The sequence below is a fragment of the Genypterus blacodes genome, unplaced genomic scaffold, assembly GCF_046128005.1.
Source record: "Genypterus blacodes isolate CSIRO-AG114 ecotype Tasmania unplaced genomic scaffold, CSIRO-AGI_Gbla_v1 ptg000158l_1, whole genome shotgun sequence".
NCBI lineage: Eukaryota > Metazoa > Chordata > Actinopteri > Ophidiiformes > Ophidiidae > Genypterus > Genypterus blacodes.
The window spans coordinates 451,943-469,703 of NW_027466959.1; the positions used below are offsets into that span (position 1 = coordinate 451,943).

The following is a 17,761-nucleotide window of genomic DNA, read 5'->3' on the forward strand; positions in this document are numbered from 1 at the left end:
CAAAACAAAAATGTTGCAGTCGTAGTAATTTATTGTCATTCATTCAATTCAGATTTAAGTTTCTGACAGTTAAAATGTGTGAGAGAGGGAAACAGAGAAAGAGAGGGAGAGAGGGAGAGGAAGGACGAGACAGAGAGAGGAGAGAGAGAATAACAGAGAGGGAGGGAGGGAGAGAGAGAAAAAGAGAGAGAGAGGAGGGGGATGGAGAGACAGAGAGAGGAGAGAGAAAAACAGGGAGGGAGGGAGAGAGAGAAAAAGAGAGAGAGAGAGCAAGAGAGAGAGAGAGAAGAGGGGGAGGGAGAGAGGAGAGAGAGAAAGAGACGAGAGAGAGGGAGAGAGAGAAAGAGAAAGAGAGAAAGAGAGCAAGAGAGGGAGGGAGAGAGAAAGAGAGAAAGAGAGAGAGCAAGAGAGGGAGGAAGAGAAAGAGGGGAAGGGAGAGAGAGAGGGGGAGAGGAAGAAAGAGAGAGAGAGAGAGAGAGAGGAAGGAAGAGAGGGAGAGAGATGGAGGAAGAAAGAGAGGGGGAGGAAGAGATGGAGAGGGAGAGAGAGAGAGTTCATGAAACTAGTCATTTCTGAGTGACTGTATTTGTTCTCTCTCTTTTACTAAAATCCCGTTTTTAGATGCAACACTCGCTCTTATCGTTTGAATGAGTCATCATGGAGCTGTGTCAGACAGCATTAGACTTGTGTTATGTTGTTTCTGTCTAATTTGCCTTCATCGCTCTGCTTTATTTACATTTTAGTCATTTGGCAAACGCTTTTATCCAAAGTGACGCACAGAGATAAGATTTAAATACAACACAAGCAAAGATCTGGACCAGAGAGAAGAGGAAGAGGAAGAAGCAAAGTCCAACAACAGGACTAAGAGAGTGGAGGAGGTGTGGATGAAGGTTTGTTGGTGTAGATCAGGGTTTGTTGGTCAGAGTCTGATGTTCCTGGTGTTATGTTTATCTGCATGACTGAGAGACTGAACCATTGTGTTCTTTGAAGGGTGGTTGGGGAGGCACTAGCTCAGTGGGTAGAGCTTCCGCCTGGGAACCGGAGGGTCGCCGGTTTCGAGTCCCTGCCGAGATGCCCCTGAGCAAGGCACCGAACTCTCAATTGCTCCCCCCTCTGCGAAGGGTGGTAATATAATGTAAGTCGCTTTGGATAAAAGCGTCTGCCAAATGATCGTAATGTAATGTAATGTAATCAATCTTGACACCCAAGTTCCTGGCGGACTTTGAGGGATTGACCTGAGAGTCAGGAAGTTGGATCCTGATCAGTAATTAAGTATTGGCTGGGACGGAGCTCAGTCTCTGGTCCAGCATAGGAAAGAGAAGCCATGTGATCGCACCGAGTGGGTCGGTCCAAGCTCTGACCCCTGAGGTCCCCCTGTGGACAAGCAATTGATTTGGTATCAACTCAGACATTTCCTCTCCTTGACACTCTCCCTGATCTCCCTGGGAGACAGGAGGCAAACCAGTGGAGAGCTTTGACTTCCATCCGGAGGGTTATTTCACTCTGAACTGTGTAAACACGTTTATCTGTGGAGGACCAGACTCGACATCCTACGTTACAGAAAAGAAAGCGTGGCCACTTGATATCTTAGCAGAGCTTCGTTTCTCCATTCAGGATGGTGGTGGAATAGTAAACGCTCAGGTAGCCAAAAATCTAAACAAAATGTCCCTTTGAGCGGTTACAGAACCTCTAGTTGTTCAGCTGTTTGTGTGTGTTCATGTGTGTGTGTGTCACTTGTTTTTCGTGCCCACCTGGCATGAAGGTGCTGCACAGATACATCAAAAGAGCATGAAAGATTCAGTGGCTCCATTCAAGGTTTCCACAGGAGCTCCCACTCCTCTCCTCCTCTCCTCCTCTCCTCCTCTCCTCCTCCCTCAGCTCGTCACAATATAAAGACTCCTTTGGTTTGATGCTCATGGATTTATGCACCGCTGATCTATTTCTGTGGCTGGGTTTTGTCTGAGGATGAGGATCATTAGCATCGTCGCTCTCTGTTTGTGTACGATCAGGCAGGCAAGAGAAGGTTTCAAGTGTGTGTGTGTGTGTGTGTGTGTGTGTGTGTGTGTGTGTGTGTGTGTGTGTGTGTTGGTCAAAATAAATCTTTCCAGTCGTTCCAGTTACTCCAGTTTCTTAAGTATGTGTTGAGCTTTGTGAGGAGGTGACAGAGAATGAGAGAATAAGACAAAAGAACACATGAAAGAGTCACGTGCAGGTTCTCCTGTTCTTCTCTGTTATTGATATAAACTAAACTGAGTATAAAACATTAATCTTTGCACTGTGGGATTAAAACCTATGCAAGACTTTTGATAGAAGAAGAACAATAACAACAACATAAACCTTTTAATGATTGTTCCTGAATGATATTGTTTTCTACCTAACTGAGTATAAAATAAAGATTTAACATAAGAAAACATTCAATAGCCTGTATTTGTTTCGATAAATGTTCATTAGGCTTTAGTAGCTCTACATAAATAAGAAGATCACATTCGCTGCGCTGTTCCCTGACGTTACCTTATTTGTCCACTGAGGGGCGCTGTTTCCTCAGCTAAGTCTCTCCAGGTCTTTTTCTACTGCCTTTTCAAAAGCTGCTCCTCATTGAGGTTACGTGTAAGGAAACATTACACTATATTTTTGCAGGAAAATATATAATGTTATTGATCTAAGCCATTCAAACATAATGATGATGGCTTAGTCTTCAAGCAAGAGTCCTGTGACTGATTCAGGCCAGTGTCTTTCTGTCAGGTCTCCTCCATGTGCTCCACTTTCTAAGAAATTGCAGGTCAGGTGAATTGAACTCTCTAAACTGCCGCTGGGAGTGAAGGTTTATGTCATAGACCAGCAGCCTGTCCAGGGTGTCACTTCCTCTCCCTCAGTGATTACTGCTTCAGGATAAGTGAGTAGAATTGATGGGTTTACCACAAACTCTGGTTGTTTTATAACACTTAAAAAGTCTATGTCTCTGGTTTAAAACTCTGCCCATGGAGAGGTGTGTGTCGGGTTTTAGTGTCAGTACATCACCATTAAACTGTTACCTCGGTGTGGTCCGAGTGAACAAAGGGAAACTGGGATGAAAATGCCAGAGAATCTTTGTTCCTTTGGCCGGATGATTGATGAATGTGAAGCGCGACGAACCCTGGTGGTAGAATGTGTGAACTGCAGGCTGTAGTATAAGTAGTATAATGTATAAGTATAATGTATAGTAAAACACTAATACGCATGGATAAACAGGGTGATAAAATGATTGTAAAAGGTAACAAACAACAAAAGAAGGGCACTGAAAAGGAAAGTATTTAGGTATCTAAGAAAAATGTTCAATTACTATTTCAATTTGAATATAGATATAGAAGAAGTTTGTGTGTGCGTGTGTGCGTGCGTATGTGTGCGTGTGTGCGTGTAGGTGTGTCTGTGAGTGTGTGTGTGTGTGTGTGTGTGTGTGTGTGTGTGTGTGTGTGTATGTGCTTTCATGTCTGCCCAGTTTGATTTGAAACCCTGAACCCTGCAGAGATTTAGCCTTGATGACATTTGTCCCAGTTATTACCTACAAGAGGGTCGGTGCTGATCTTTGTCCCAGTTTGGTGTTTGAAGTGGTTAAGGACCGCAAATCAAATATCAGACACGTGTGTGTGTGTGTGTGTGTGTGTGTGTGTGTGTGTGTGTGTGTGTGTGTCAGGAGTCTTTACCTGGCAGGATAATGAGTTCCGGGACCTCTGTGTGAGACGATAAAGATTAATCTGTAGTTTCTGGCTCACTGAACTCATGCAGAAAGCAATAATACCCCCCAGTGTGATTCAACTATATACATGCAGAAACAACATACAGTGTGTGTAGGAGGTGTGTGTGTGTGCATGTGTGAGAAAATGTGTGTGTGTGTGTGTGTGTCGCTTTATGCTCAGTATAGCAAAATAGAGATCCTGCTGCTTTCTGAATGCACATGTGCAGAAAGCCTGGGTGTGCACGTGTGTGTGTGTGTGTGTGTGTCTCTGTGTGTTAGCGTGTGTCATAAGGGTCTGAAATTGAAGTTTGATTGCTCAAATAAAAGGCAGTGGTCAGGTTTTCTTTATGAGTCTCTCTCCTGTGCCGGGTTCAGGAGTAATCAGTGCTGCCCAGACTGAATGGCTTCCAGTTTAATGTTGTGAGTAGAATGGAGGTGATAATAAGAGTGTGGAGGGGCGGAGCAGAAGATTTCACTGCTGGATGACTTTGGTGTATTTATGATGACCTTCAGCCTTCACCAGGGGCGACAAACTCAAATACACACTGGGCCAAAATAACAAACTGGGACTAAGTCGCAGGCCAGACTCCATATATCTTGAAAAATTACTTAAATTTAGCTTTAATATTAAGTCTGGAACAAGCACAGCTTAATATAATAAACAGGCTCTTATTTTGTCTTAATGCTCTTTATTGCTTTGCACTTTAGACTTTGCTGCTGTAACATGTGGATTCCCCCGCTGTGGGACGAATAAATGATTATCTTATCTTATCTTATCTCTTATCTTAAGACAGTGAGCTGAGGTGCAGTGCTGATTGTATTCAATGTCTTACAGATCCTGCAGATTGTTAAGTAAACTTTCAAAACTACACACTTGAGTGGCCTCATTTCAAAAGTGAGCAACAGTTAGAGAGAACGATCATTTCACACACAAACAATCCAGAAACTTTGCATCGTGTGTAAGTCTGTAAAAAGGAAGAACCTTCCTCCAAACCTGCAGGAGGAAGAGAAGCAGCAACAACAGCTACAGGAGGAGGAGGAGGAGCAACAACAGCTACAGGAGGAGGAGGAGGAGGAGGAGGAGCAACAACAGCTACAGGAGGAGGAGGAGCAACAACAGCTACAGGATGAGGAGGAGGAGGAGGAGCAACACGAGAGAAGGAAGCAGAAGCTGCAACGTCATATTCCTGAAACGAAAGTCAGTCAGTCAGAGTCCAGCAGAGCCTCGACTGAAGCAGAAGAGAAGCCAGAGGATCAGAAGTTTGTCAGGGAGGCAGTGGCTCAGAGCTTCTGCTTGGGAACCGGAAGGTTGCTGGTTCGAGGCCCTGCCGAGGCGCCCCTGAGCAAGGCACCGAACCCTCAATTGCTCCCTCCTCTGCGAAGGGTGGTAATGTAATGTAAGTCGCTTTGGATAAAAGCGTCTGCCAAATGATCGTAATGTAATGGAATGTAATGTCCAAGTTTGTCTCTGCAGCGTCTCTGCAGCGTCTCAGCCAAACTCTGGTGAGTGCAGACAGAATCTTGTCAGTTTCAGCAGCAGCATGAGGTCCAGGCTGAGCTGCTCTCACATGTCTCACTTCACTGCTTCAGTCTTAAAGGCTTGGCTCTGGTTCACACACGTTGGTGTTTGTAAACACACGGCAGTTTTTACCGTCAGAGCAAGAAAAGAGCGTCAGGAAGTGTGTGTTTATCTGTGTTAGTGAGTCTCAGCACTGAGCCGCACCCACGGCAACAGGAAGTGAAGTGAGTGCAGCCTGTAGTCATGGTGACCTCATTTAAAGGGAAAGTTCAGCTCCAGAGTGGGGAAACTTTAAAGTTAAACAGTCTGAATAGAACTAAAGGGACAAAAGCTTCATGTCCTGATCAATACACAATCAATCCTCATGAAGCTGAGCCTGAAGCTGAGCCTGAAGTCTTTTCATGACGTTTCCTTGAGCGCCCCCTCAGGACAAACCCCAGTCTGCTCATAATATCCATCAAGAACAAAGTCGTCTCTCCTGTTTACTCTGTGTTCGAGTGTTTCTTTATGGTGTTGACCAGAAAAGTTGAAGATGGTTACACTTGTGGAAAGTGTGTGAAGTGTATAGGGTTAAGAGGTGTCTGAACGATAAGGATGAACTTATTTCTACCTTTCTCTCTTTATGACATGTGGGTCTCCTGAGTTCTTATCTGTGGTGTCATTTAGTCTAGGAGGTGTTAAACTGACAAAGGATGGAGAAGTAGGGGGTTGAAGTTCAACAGATACGCCAGATGTTAGGTTCCGGGATGGCCATAAAGATCGAGTCTATGTGATAGATTTGCTCTAACACTCTGACATGAACTTCAGGAGCTTTAAGACTTCCAGACTCTTCATCCTGCTCAACAATCAGTGTTTGTGTCTCCAGAGATGTTTTCACTCATGTTCTCGTCTGTTCTCAGTTTGTAGACATGTCTGCTGCCAGCTGTCTGCGGTCTGAAGATCAGTTCCTGTGCTCCATCTGTCTGGAGGTCTTCACTGATCCAGTCTCCACAACATGTGGACACAACTTCTGCAAAAGCTGCATCACTCAACACTGGGACAGTAACGTCCAGTGTGTGTGTCCTCTGTGTAAAGACACTTTCTTCACAAGACCTGAGATGAAGGTCAACAGGCTCCTATCTCAGATGGCCGCTGAGTTCAGACAGTCGACTCCAAAGGAAGCCAGCAGAAGATCAGAGGAACCAGCTGCCAAACCAGGAGAAGTTCAGTGTGACTTCTGCACTGGAACCAAACTAAAGGCCATCAAGTCCTGCCTGAAGTGTGAGGCCTCCTACTGTGAGACTCATCTGGAGCCTCATCTGACAGCAGCACGCCTGAGATCACACCAGCTGATCCATCCTGTGGACAACCTGGAGGACAGGATGTGTAAGAAGCACAATAAACCTCTGGAGCTCTTCTGCAAGACCGACCAGACCTGTGTGTGCCTCATGTGTCCTGTATTAGACCACAAGACCCATGAGTTTGTTCCTCTGAAAGAAGGATATGAAGGAACGAAGTCTGAGCTGGAGAAGATGGTAGCTGAACTTCAGCAGAAGATCCAGCTGACACTACTGAAGATCCAGGAGATGAAACAGTCAGCAAAGCTCAGCAGGGAAGCTGCAGACAGAGAGAGAGCAGATGGAGATCAGGTCTTCACCGCTCTGAAGCAGCTTGTGGAGGAAATCCAGGCCGACTTCAGGAAGACCATGGAGGAGAAGCAGAGGAGCACAGAGAAACAGACTGAAGACCTCATCAAGGAGCTGCAGCTGGAACTCTCTGGGCAGAGAGAGAGAACTGCTGATGTGGAGAAGCTCCTACTCTCTGAAGATCACCTCCACCTCCTCCAGAGCTTCTCATCCATCAGCTCTGCTCCTCCCACCAAGGACTGGACACAGGTCAGAGTCCATCAGAGACATGAGGGGAGTGTGGTGAAAGCTGTGGCTCAGCTGGAGGAGACCATCAGTAAGGAGGTGAAGAAGCTGCTGAAGAAGGTGGAGCTGAGGAGGATCCAGCAGTTTGCAGTGGACGTGACTCTGGATCCTGATACAGCTCAACCTGCTCTGATCCTGTCTGATGATGAGAAACAAGTTTATCTTGGTTGTGTGAGGAAGAATCTCCCAGACAACCCACAGAGATTTAATTCAGGTGTTAATGTTTTAGCAAAGCAGAGTTTCTCCTCTGGAAGATTTTACTTTGAGGTTCAGGTCAAAGGAAAGACAGCGTGGGCTTTAGGAGTGACCAGAGAGACGAGCAAGAGGAAGGGACTCATCACACTGAGGCCTCAGGAAGGTTACTGGACTGTAGGGTTGAGGAATGTAGATGAGTACAAAGCTTATGATGACTCTCCTGTCCCTCTGAGTCTAAAGTCAGAGCCAGAGAAGGTGGGCGTGTTTGTGGACTATGAGGAGGGTCTGGTCTCCTTCTATGACGTGGATGCTGCAGCTCTGATCTTCTCCTTCACTGGCTGCTCCTTCACTCATAAGCTCCTCCCATTCTTCCGTCCAGAGCTGAATCATGATGGTAGAAACTCCGCCCCTCTGATCATCTCAGCTGTCACTCTACCTAACCTGCAGGAGTTTACATGAAACGTTTCTGTGGTTTAAGGGAACTAAAGTACAAAGGATCAGCTGATCTTCCCTCTTTACTTTGTCTTTGCTTCACATTCTGATGACATCATATTTGTTTCTGGTTGCTTCTTACTGCTGTAACACAACAATTTACTCACACTGATCTAAGAACTGTGATTACTGTTCATCAATAAATCAATCAATCAGAAGCTTTGATGTTTGGTATCAAATCTGAAAACATGTTTGACTTTCAGGTTTGAGTGCAGAGCTCTGTTCATGTAAGACTGTATCTGTAATCTAATAAACAAAACCAGAGCTTTCCAATCATGTTTAACCCTTTAATCCATGCTGTTTCAATCACACATATAAGCACAGAGGGGAGTTTAAAAGTGTAAAATGCTGGACTGAGTTTTAGTTGTAGATGATTCTCAAGCCCTTTGCTGCTGACTACATAACAAAAGTGAAATAGTGGAAATGGTACAAGTAGGCGGGGCTAAAGAAGGCTACAGTAAATATCAAACATCCTCTGTTGCTCTCTCATTACCTCCAGTGATGTCTCTCTCTCTCTCTCTCTCTCTCTCTCTCTCTCTCTGTGTTCTCTGTGGTGGAATCGACCTCCATCTGGACTTTAGATGCATTTAAGCTCTGTAGGAAAGCGGCACGTGGCACATGCATCTTGTAACATTGCATTGCACCAAGAAGTGAAGAACATTAACACCACGCTATAACATTTATATATATATTGTTTACCATCACCTACTGTGTAAAGGAGTCCAAAGTGTGCACAGGCTGCCGCCATGTCATTATGGAAACATGAACCATGCATAGTCCAAAGATGCCAACACAACCGTGTGTGTGTGTGTGTGTGTGTGTGTGTGTGTGTGTGTGTGTGTGTGTGTGTGTGTGTGTGTGTGTCCTTTTAGTTTTTCCCCTTGGCAGCAGATTCTACTGTATATAAAAGCAGAAGTGGGAGATATGTAATATGTACATGTTATTTTCTCCACAGGTTTTTTTTCTTATCCAGTGAGTGAGAGGAAAGTGCGTTGGTTTAGTCAGTCTGTGTTCTTGCATGTTCATGCCCACACCAAACAACACAACCATGTCAGGGGTCACTTCAGCTGAGGTCAAGGCTTTTACATTATTTTGGTGGGGGGGTGAGATTAATCTTTGGCTTTGACTCCCTAAAGGTTTCATCTCCAGCACATACTTACGAACTACCATGTAAGGCTTACATGGTAGTTCCTAAGACGGTGTAGGCCCTACACAGTCCTTCACACACACTGGAGGGAATCTGTAGGTAGTGTTCATTTGAGTGTGTGTTGTACTTTGCTTCATTGTCTCCTTCATCCTGAATTCTGACATCTGCAGCACCATCAGTTTGTGTTTCTGGGTAAAAACGCCTTCATGGCGAACTTCAAAATATCTTCCAGCTAAATAATGGAGTCCTGTGATAAACCAGAAGTAAAGTACCTGAAACAAAATGCTTCCTGTCTGTGATTGAACTTTCACCCTGCCAGGAAACACACTGTAGGGCTCTGTATGTGAGATTGTGCGTCTGTATTGTGTTGTTAAAGGAGAGGTTCGGATTTGTTACAAGTCTATTTGGATGTAATAGAATAATGGAGTGTCAGTGTGTATGATGGATGTGATTGTATCCGATGTAGTCCTTCCTCTTCCTCTACAGGCCATGAAGTTCTTCACTGTCACTGTAAATCTACACCTCTAAAATATTCTGTCTGGAGAGCTGAATCAAGAGATTTAGCAAGAAATACTGTGCAAGAGTTTCACTCACACACAACTATGTGATGTAGGCACAGTTATACAGTATCTCTCTCTCTCTCTCTCTCTCTCTCTCTCTCTCTCTCTCTCTCTCTCTCTCTCTTTCTCTCTCTCTCTCTCTCCCCCCCCTCTCTCTCTCTCTATCTCTCTCTGTCTCCCTCTCTCTCTCTGTGTCTCTCCCCCTCCCTCTCTCTCTCTCTCTCTCTCTCTCTCTCTGTCTCTCTCCCTTCCTCTCTCTCTCCCTCCCTCTCTCTCCCTCTCTATCTCTCCCTCTCTCTCTCTCTCTCTCTCTTTCTCTCTCCCTCTCACACACAAACACACACAGCTCAGTAGGCACAGTCCCTCTCTCTTGCTCTCTCTCTCCCTCTCTGTCCCTCTCTGTCCCTCTCTCTCTGTCTCTCTCTCTCTCTCTCTCTCCCCCTCCCTCCCTCCCTCCCCCTCTCTCTCTCTCTCTCTCTCTCTCTCTCTCTCTCTCCCTCTCACACAAACTTATGGTTGTTCTCCTGTGAACACGACATGTGTCAGATATGTTCATCCATGTACAATGGAAAACGTAACAAAACAAACCTTTCTCTTTCTCTCTGCCATTAGAGATGTGTCTTTCAATCAGATACTAATCGTATCGGCATTGAATCTTTTTGAATTGATTGAATTCTTGGGTAAAAGCACTCAAAATGATGTCACCGTGTTCTGTGGCGACCGCATGCTGCCGCACATGGAGTCATTGATTGATGAACCAGAAAATGTGTGTTGGTGGGGGGAAGGGGGGGGGGGGGCAGATGAATGGCCTGCATGCTTCAGTCAGATGGGCCTGTGAAATAGTGCATGAAGGTGTGCTGAGGGAAACGACCATTTAGATCAATACAGAGGTAAAGGGAGGGTTAGGTCACTCCTCTGTGTGTGTGTGTGTGTGTGTGTGTGTGTGTGTGTGTGTGTGGTCTCACCTCTTGCTGTGTTAACCTGCTTATGTGTGATGTGATTGATGTCCAGTGCTCCACATGCTCTGACTGTTCCATTCCCTGAACATGAAACAGCCCAGAGGCCACAGTTTACTTAGACGATGTTGTGATGTTGTTTTTGTTTTCAGGTCAAAGTCAAGAGTCAAGAATGGCTTTTGTGTGAGTGTGTGAGCGGGAGAGTAAAGTAGGTCAGGTGGAGACTCTTTGGTTTGAAGAAAGGAAACTAGCGAAGGTGACCTAATATCGACCAATGACGCACAGATAGATTTTGGAGGATGGATTTGTTGGAAAGAAGTTATTTTCATACCGAGTCTACATTTCTGTGTTACACAACCCCTGTGGAGAGGAAACCAGTTCATCGTGAGGGCCAACTGCCTCATCCACTTCCTGTAGGTCCAAACCTTGGGGTCGCACTTCTCAAAAGCCCCCAATGTCCTTTTCTATCTAGTGAATCTAGTGTATCCAAGGAGCCCAAGGAGGTCAAATCCATAATCAAACAACAGAGATCAGCTGCATCGAATAATACTCAAACCTACAAACTAAAGCAAACAGTCTTTCCTTCAATTAGCTCTGCTACATATGAAACACCTTTCTATCCATTATCTAATGAGATAGCCATCATGGAAGACGTTCCCTTGGCCTCCAGCACCACTTTAAGCACATTCTCTCACAGAATGATGCAGAAACACTTGTCCACTCATTCTTCACCTCTAGGCTGGATTATTGTAGTTCATCAATATCAGGCTATACTGCATAACACAACATGTAGAAATAAGTGGCCACTTAATCAGAGGGAATTAATAGTAATCCAAATTATCTCATTCCTTTCAGTGACATTTATTCAAGTAATGCCCAATGTGCTGGAGAAGAGTCGTTGGGTTCGATGTCAACTTTCGATTAATGGTTCTGGGTGCCAGTGAGGGCCAGAGACATTCATTTGTCTCCTGGTGTCTTTCTGATGTCCTGTCCTAAAAGTGCTGAGAGAGCTGAACGTTAGAGTGAATGTGCCAGTTGGAAGAGGATGTCTATAAAACGTAAACTGTAGCTGAGGGAGGGATGGAAATACGAAAACAGGGAATGTGGCCAATCCTGAAGGTCGTCCAGAGCAGGTGACATCACGAGTGAGTGCCCATCTCACCCCCCCAGAAACGTCACCAGTATTCTGGGAAAGCGTTGCTACGGCGCTCAGTAGGTGTAAACGGGGGTTGTACATCAAACGTGGGTTGTACAGTCACGTTGTGTTCTGTAATTGGAGTGTGGCCGCTGACAGAGGATTTACTGGTGTGCCAATAGCAGATGATTGAAGACAGATCAGGGCTGGCAGAGCTGCAGAGGATTGTTGCTGGGCTTTGGTGACAGAGCTGTTTGTCATCCACTGACCACCAAATCTGGCCTGATGCCGGCTTGAGGTCTCCAACAAAGGCAATGTGAGCGAACAGTGATGAACTACAGGGGAGGAACGTTTAGAAGTGACTGCTGAGTGGCCGTCCAGAGAGGATGGAGGAGGAAAAGGTGCACGGAAGCAGAAGGGAAAGGGGACATTTGTTGGTTTCTATTAGCGGATTTGAAGGAAACTGCCAATAGACAATGTTTTCTGCATTTATTCGAGGAAACTTCACCTAAATCAATGTTTTTAGGTCAGATTATGGAAAGTTTTGCAGCACACCTGCATTCCCAAAGCTTTAAAAGTGTTATTTAACTTTCCTCTACCACTTTGACACGTCTAACCCTCTGTGACATCAGGAGGAAGCAGTATGATGCAGGGATCTTAACTTAAATAGCGCTTCATTAACATAATAACTTACATTGACTTTTACCTCAGGCTGTAATTGGACACTTGTGCGCTAAGACACCCGAGGGAAACTTAAATAAATGAGCCTCAGTTATCACAACATTTATTTGGCTGTTTGTAATTAATGTAATGATTTTTTTATGAACTACTCCCATAGTGTGACTGCAGGCTGCTTCTTCTCTCATTTCTCACCAGGGCAGAACACTGACAGCCCCCAGATCCAGAGCAGGGGCCCCCCGACCAACAGCTGCATACGGTAGTGATGTAGATGGAAGTGAAGGAGATGTGTGTTCAATTTGTGATCTGACCCCAAGATGCATGTACCTGTGCGTAGATTGAAGTTATGATGTCATCTAGAAACAAATCCTGGATCTACTTAATACAAAAGGCTTCATAACAACTGGCACACTTTGTATTTTTCTGTCCTATGATGAAGCAATCTGACAGTGGTTCATTGATTTTCAGGCCGTTTTTGGCTGAACTGGGTCACTGACATTGTTTTCTTGTAAATTGTAGCCTTCTAGTGATTTACCAGGTCTGTACTTCTTAGAAATGGACCCTTGTGGACCAGCAGAACACAATCATTAGAGCACACTGGGGTGCCGCTAACAGCTACTCCCTCAATGTATACGGTTGAGTACATTTTCTTGAGTAATCCCAGGCAGCAGCATCTCAGAAGTGTTTTTCTTGGCTTTTCAAGTATTTCAATCATCGCAGTGAAAATTGCACCCAATGACCTACATACATTCTACTGATCTGTTTTCTTGTTATTTAAATCAACGTCATTGTCGCGCTGTGATAGCCTCATCAATGTGCTGGATTGGAGTTAATGGAGGACAAGTTGATGTCACTGGAGGCTGGAAGAGAAGAGGGAACAGGATTAATTACAGATACTGTTTGGAGAAAATGTGTCAAGTTGTCTCAAAGGACGAAGTGAGAGGATGAGGAAGTAGATCAGGGGCCTGGGTGTAGTCATGTAGACACACACACACACACACACACACACACACACACACATGTTGTAAATTTAAATCAAAGTCTGTCGACACTGACATAAGAATAAAATGTTTTAGAAATGCCTTTATTCTTGTGTAAGTGTGTGTTCCCATTTAAATGTAAAGGTAATGAGTGGCAGCATCCATTATCTATCAACACATTTAATCTAACCTTTATCTCCCCTTGAAAGCGTATTATCGTTGTACCATTTTCTACCATCGAGTCAAGTGTTTTGTTCCAAAAGTGAAGAGGAATGGGCAGCGTTTCTCTATGCAAATGTGATTTTTCAAAACCCTAGATAAGAGTGAGAAGAGGAAAAGATGGAAACGAGAGCAATGGAGAAGAAAAGATGATATCTGTTGGAAAGGAAGCAGGGAGATATACTGTACATGATGGCATGCATTTTCTGGGAGTATCTGTGGTGTGTGTGTTTGTGTGTGTGTGTGTGTTCTATGACCGTACACTTATAGGCATGCTATGCAGCAAAATAAATTAGATTTGTAGATACTTCTAGAATAGAATAGCTAAAGACTGACATGGGAGATCAGACCCTAGGATCATTGTGAATGGGGATAGAAGTAAAGGCCAGACAGGGAGGCTGCAGACACACGGAAGACAGTCGAATAATATTATTGAAATAATAATAATAATAAAAATATTAAAATAAAGAAAATAATAAATAATAAAAATAAATTTAAAATTTAATATTAACAATTGAAAAATAATAATAATAATAATAATAAACATTAAAATTTCAAATTTAAAGTTAAAATTTAAAATAAGAAAAAAGTAAATTAAGAAAAAATTACAAATAGAATAAAATAAAACGAAATATATCCCAGCTACAATTATATATCCCAGCTCACTTGGAATGTCTTGGGATGCCCAAGGAAGATATAGAAAACAATATAATAATAAGATCAACAGAAAACTCGAAGGAATCATACAATGCAGGCAAAATACTAGGGCAATTCAATAATCCCCTGGGTAAAAACGTTTAAAGACATCATAACATTCTGTATAAACTAATACTGTGTGCCTAGCTGCTCAGAATAATCTCATAATGCACTTTTACGAGTGGTGATGTATTAGGTACTAAATGTGAGCAGCAGATTAACAAGATGTGGGTTCCAGTACACACATCTATATGCTGCTCATCATGCTGTAACCACAGGGAAACACAACCTGGCTCAAGGCAAAGATGAAAACAGCAGACCAGTCATGCATACAGTGAATATATCAGTTATAATAATAATAAAAACAATAATAAAACTCACACAAAGAAAATAATGAAGACAAACAGAGAATCAGTGATATACTGTACAATAAATGGTGTATGGTTGATGATGAAATATAGTGCAATATGTGAAATAAAGACAAAAACAAACCAGCTGTGGGGGAGAGAGTGTGAGAGTGTTTGACACATTTGGATTTTTAGCTGCAGGGCCAGCACAGGTGAGTCAACAGATAAGAAGACACATGAAGTTGAGATCCAAACGACGGCACTAGAGAGGTATGATGCAACCGCTAACACAATAACAGCAGAACAGCATTCTGGGAAAACATGAAATATTGAAATGTAGCGGATGTTCTTATTAAATTAAAAGAGTCAACCTCTGAATGCATTAAATGTTGGATGAAACGCAGCAAATCAATTGTTTTAGTCAAGCAAATAATCAATATCAGGGTTTATACCAGTATTGGATTCAAGAGGACACTCAATCAAACCCAATAGCACTTACAACAATTAGGACAAAGTTTAGATTTGGCTGCTTTCCTTACAGCGAGGTTAATGTGCTGGAAAACAGCCTCTAAAATAGAATAATGGTGAAGGAAGAGTTGAGTCCGTCCTTGTCTTTGTCTTTGTTTTATGGCCATGAAAGAAAAGGCATTAGAATGAGTCTGATCAGTGTGTTAGGCTGAGTGGACAGACCAAGAACAGTCACACATCCAAGTATAGATCAGGAGACGCCACTGAAAGAGAGGAACTATCTCTAAACTTTCTAATCTGTCCTGCAACTTCAACTTCAAGTCTTCACATGATTTGTTTGTAGAGACATATGTTTGTCATAACAAACTAATACTAAGCTTGGACAGTACTTTTCCATTACAGTGAACAAATGAGCATTAACTCACATCATGTAGAAAGTGGATTGCTCTGGATTATTGGATTATTGATCAAATCCATACACCGGATCCTGAACTAAAAGTCTATTCACTGAGCGTCACATGGTTACAAAAGTGAAGCCAATTAAAATCAGCTGTGTGTCGCACAGGGGTGTGAGTGGAAAGCCTCCATGGTGGATTGATCCTTGGTGTGGGGAAAAGGTCAACTGATGTGCACATGGGAGGATGTTATGTAATCAGCAGCTAATTAGGAGCTTGACCAAGGACCAAGGCCTCTCCTCAGTATAGAGATGACATCACAACACAGTGGATCAGTGAGCAGATCTCATATCTCAGTAGTGTCCTATGAAGTGTTCCCTCTCTTGAGTGGATTAGGAATTATTTTGCTGTGTGTTCTTCATCACTCTGAAGTATCAGGCACTCAGTTGGTCATCCATTTTTTTCTTTTGTATTCAAAGTTTTGGACGCCACAATGTTGGTGTGCCAGTGCTGCAGCAGGCACAACACCAGAGCCATGACACTAACTACACCAGCATGCAATGCAGCCATTCATGTTATTAGTTACACTTCAGTCTGAATAGCCACCCTGGGCAGTAGGTGGGACTTGGGCTGAGCACTGAGCCTTATTTGAGATTCAGCAGAGAGCAGAGGAAAATATTTTGGAGCAACTTTCCCTAAATAATTAACTGATTCATTAATTCATGATGTGCTCTGGATATTTCCCCACTCATGATGATGGTGCTTTTACAATCTATCCATGTCAACACAGATCCAGAGGCAGAGGCCTACAAGATCACAAGGTTTCTCACATTCTCAACAGATATTTCAAGTTTGTTTTTGTTTTTTCTATTTTACCCTTCACCCTGCTCTAAGGCAAGTTTACACTCAATGCAGATGCAAATGAAGAAGCTCCTTAGGGGCCCACAGGAGCAAATTATACCCATCAAATATTTAAGTATCCATTTAAGCAAATTATCTTCTGAGTGCTAAACAGAGTCCAGAATGGAGCCTCACTTCCACCGGGTACAGTCCAGGATAGACTCAAGGCCCCAGAGCCAGACAAGAAGGATTGGTGCATGGATGTTTCAGGCGTTTCTGCACTTTCCATACAAACAATATTGTATAGATGAGTCCTCAATGATCACTGAATAGAAATGAAAAGCTGATAGAAGGTGGTTCTTCTTCTTCAAACAGGTCCATGTTAGACTGGAGACATTTAGCCATGAAAGAGTCCCAATATCCTGTAATGAAGTTAGTTTATAAAACTCACCTAACCTTTGACCTGTCTGACAAACTGCTCAGACTCAAGAGACTCTGAAGTCCTCTGATGCTTTGTGATGTGAAACTGTGAAACTGCAACTGGCATGTTTGTCCAAGATCTAATGAAGCATGACGGATCCTAGTTAGTGCCACACACACACACACACACACACACACACACACACACACACACGCACACACACACACACACACACACACACGCACACACACACACAGAACCACCGCTGATCATCTCCTCGCTTACACGTATAACAGAAGTTATATTATAACGACCAATAGTGTTTAACTGGAATAACTTTATTAGCTCACAGTTTCAGTAATATATTTACAGCTGTTTGATTTCAAAGTAATCACTGTGCTTTAACCAGCAGCTGTACAGATGCAGCATATGCAATGAGCTATGTCCTCTGATATGATTCATCACTGGGTCAAGTGACATTGACTTTATTGTTATTATCTGCAAGGCTGATGTTGTTCTGACAGAAACCCTTCATCACAGTTAAATAGATGGAACATACAACACACTTAAACTCATTTGATTTGGGTAAAATCGAGTATGTCGCTTCAAATCAGCTTTTTTGCAGTTTGAGCACTTTTGGCTCTGACATAAATCTCTGTCATGTGTGTCATTAAAATTCATGAGGTGAATCCATATCACGCATAGTAAAACACCATGACTCTCCTCTACATTTTGTTGTATAGCAAAGCTCCTCAAATAAGTAAATTACAGCTTCATTGTTTGGTACTTTTCAGTTGATAAGTGCCACTTTTGTCACTCGCTCCCGCTGCCTCTGAGGGCCGAGCATGAAAAGACTCCAGTCCCTTCTGCTTTCACTTTGGGTGTGGAAAACCTCTCACTTAGATCTCACAGCCGTTTGCCGGGCACGACTGAGCTGATCGGGCCCAGCAGATCCCCCCCCACCATACTGCTGTCTCTCTCTCTCCCCTACCAACCCAGACCCCAAACTACTCACCCAGCTCTCAACTGCCAGCCGCACAGCAATTAAAAATACCACGATTAGGCAAATGAGCACTGCAATCAAGAGTGCA

At 43.5% G+C, this 17,761-nt stretch overlaps 1 protein-coding gene across 2 annotated transcripts; it reads left to right on the top strand.

Annotated features, from left to right (window-relative positions):
• The first annotated feature begins 4,870 nt into the window (after positions 1–4,870).
• On the top strand, positions 4,871–8,101 carry LOC143013713 (E3 ubiquitin-protein ligase TRIM39-like). Of its 2 annotated transcripts, none has more exons than XM_076167372.1 (2): positions 4,871–5,215; positions 6,131–8,101. In XM_076167372.1, exons 1-2 carry the CDS (start codon positions 5,165–5,167, stop codon positions 7,793–7,795), a joined length of 1,716 nt encoding a protein of 571 aa, XP_076023487.1. In that variant the 5' UTR covers positions 4,871–5,164; the 3' UTR covers positions 7,796–8,101. The 2 variants fall into 2 exon arrangements, with proteins under 2 accessions (XP_076023487.1, XP_076023488.1); XM_076167373.1 differs by having other exon boundaries at positions 4,872–5,109.
• Positions 8,102–17,761: the final 9,660 nt, after the last annotated feature.

What these genes read in the sequence shown, in the direction of transcription:
- LOC143013713 (XM_076167372.1), top strand. Translation starts at nt 5,165, where the DNA reads ATGTCCAAGTTTGTCTCTGCAGCGTCTCTGCAGCGTCTCAGCCAAACT. An exon ending in AGCGTCTCAGCCAAACTCTG is followed by an intron (nt 5,216 to 6,130) that starts GTGAGTGCAGAC and finishes GTCTGTTCTCAG; the next exon opens with TTTGTAGACATGTCTGCTGC.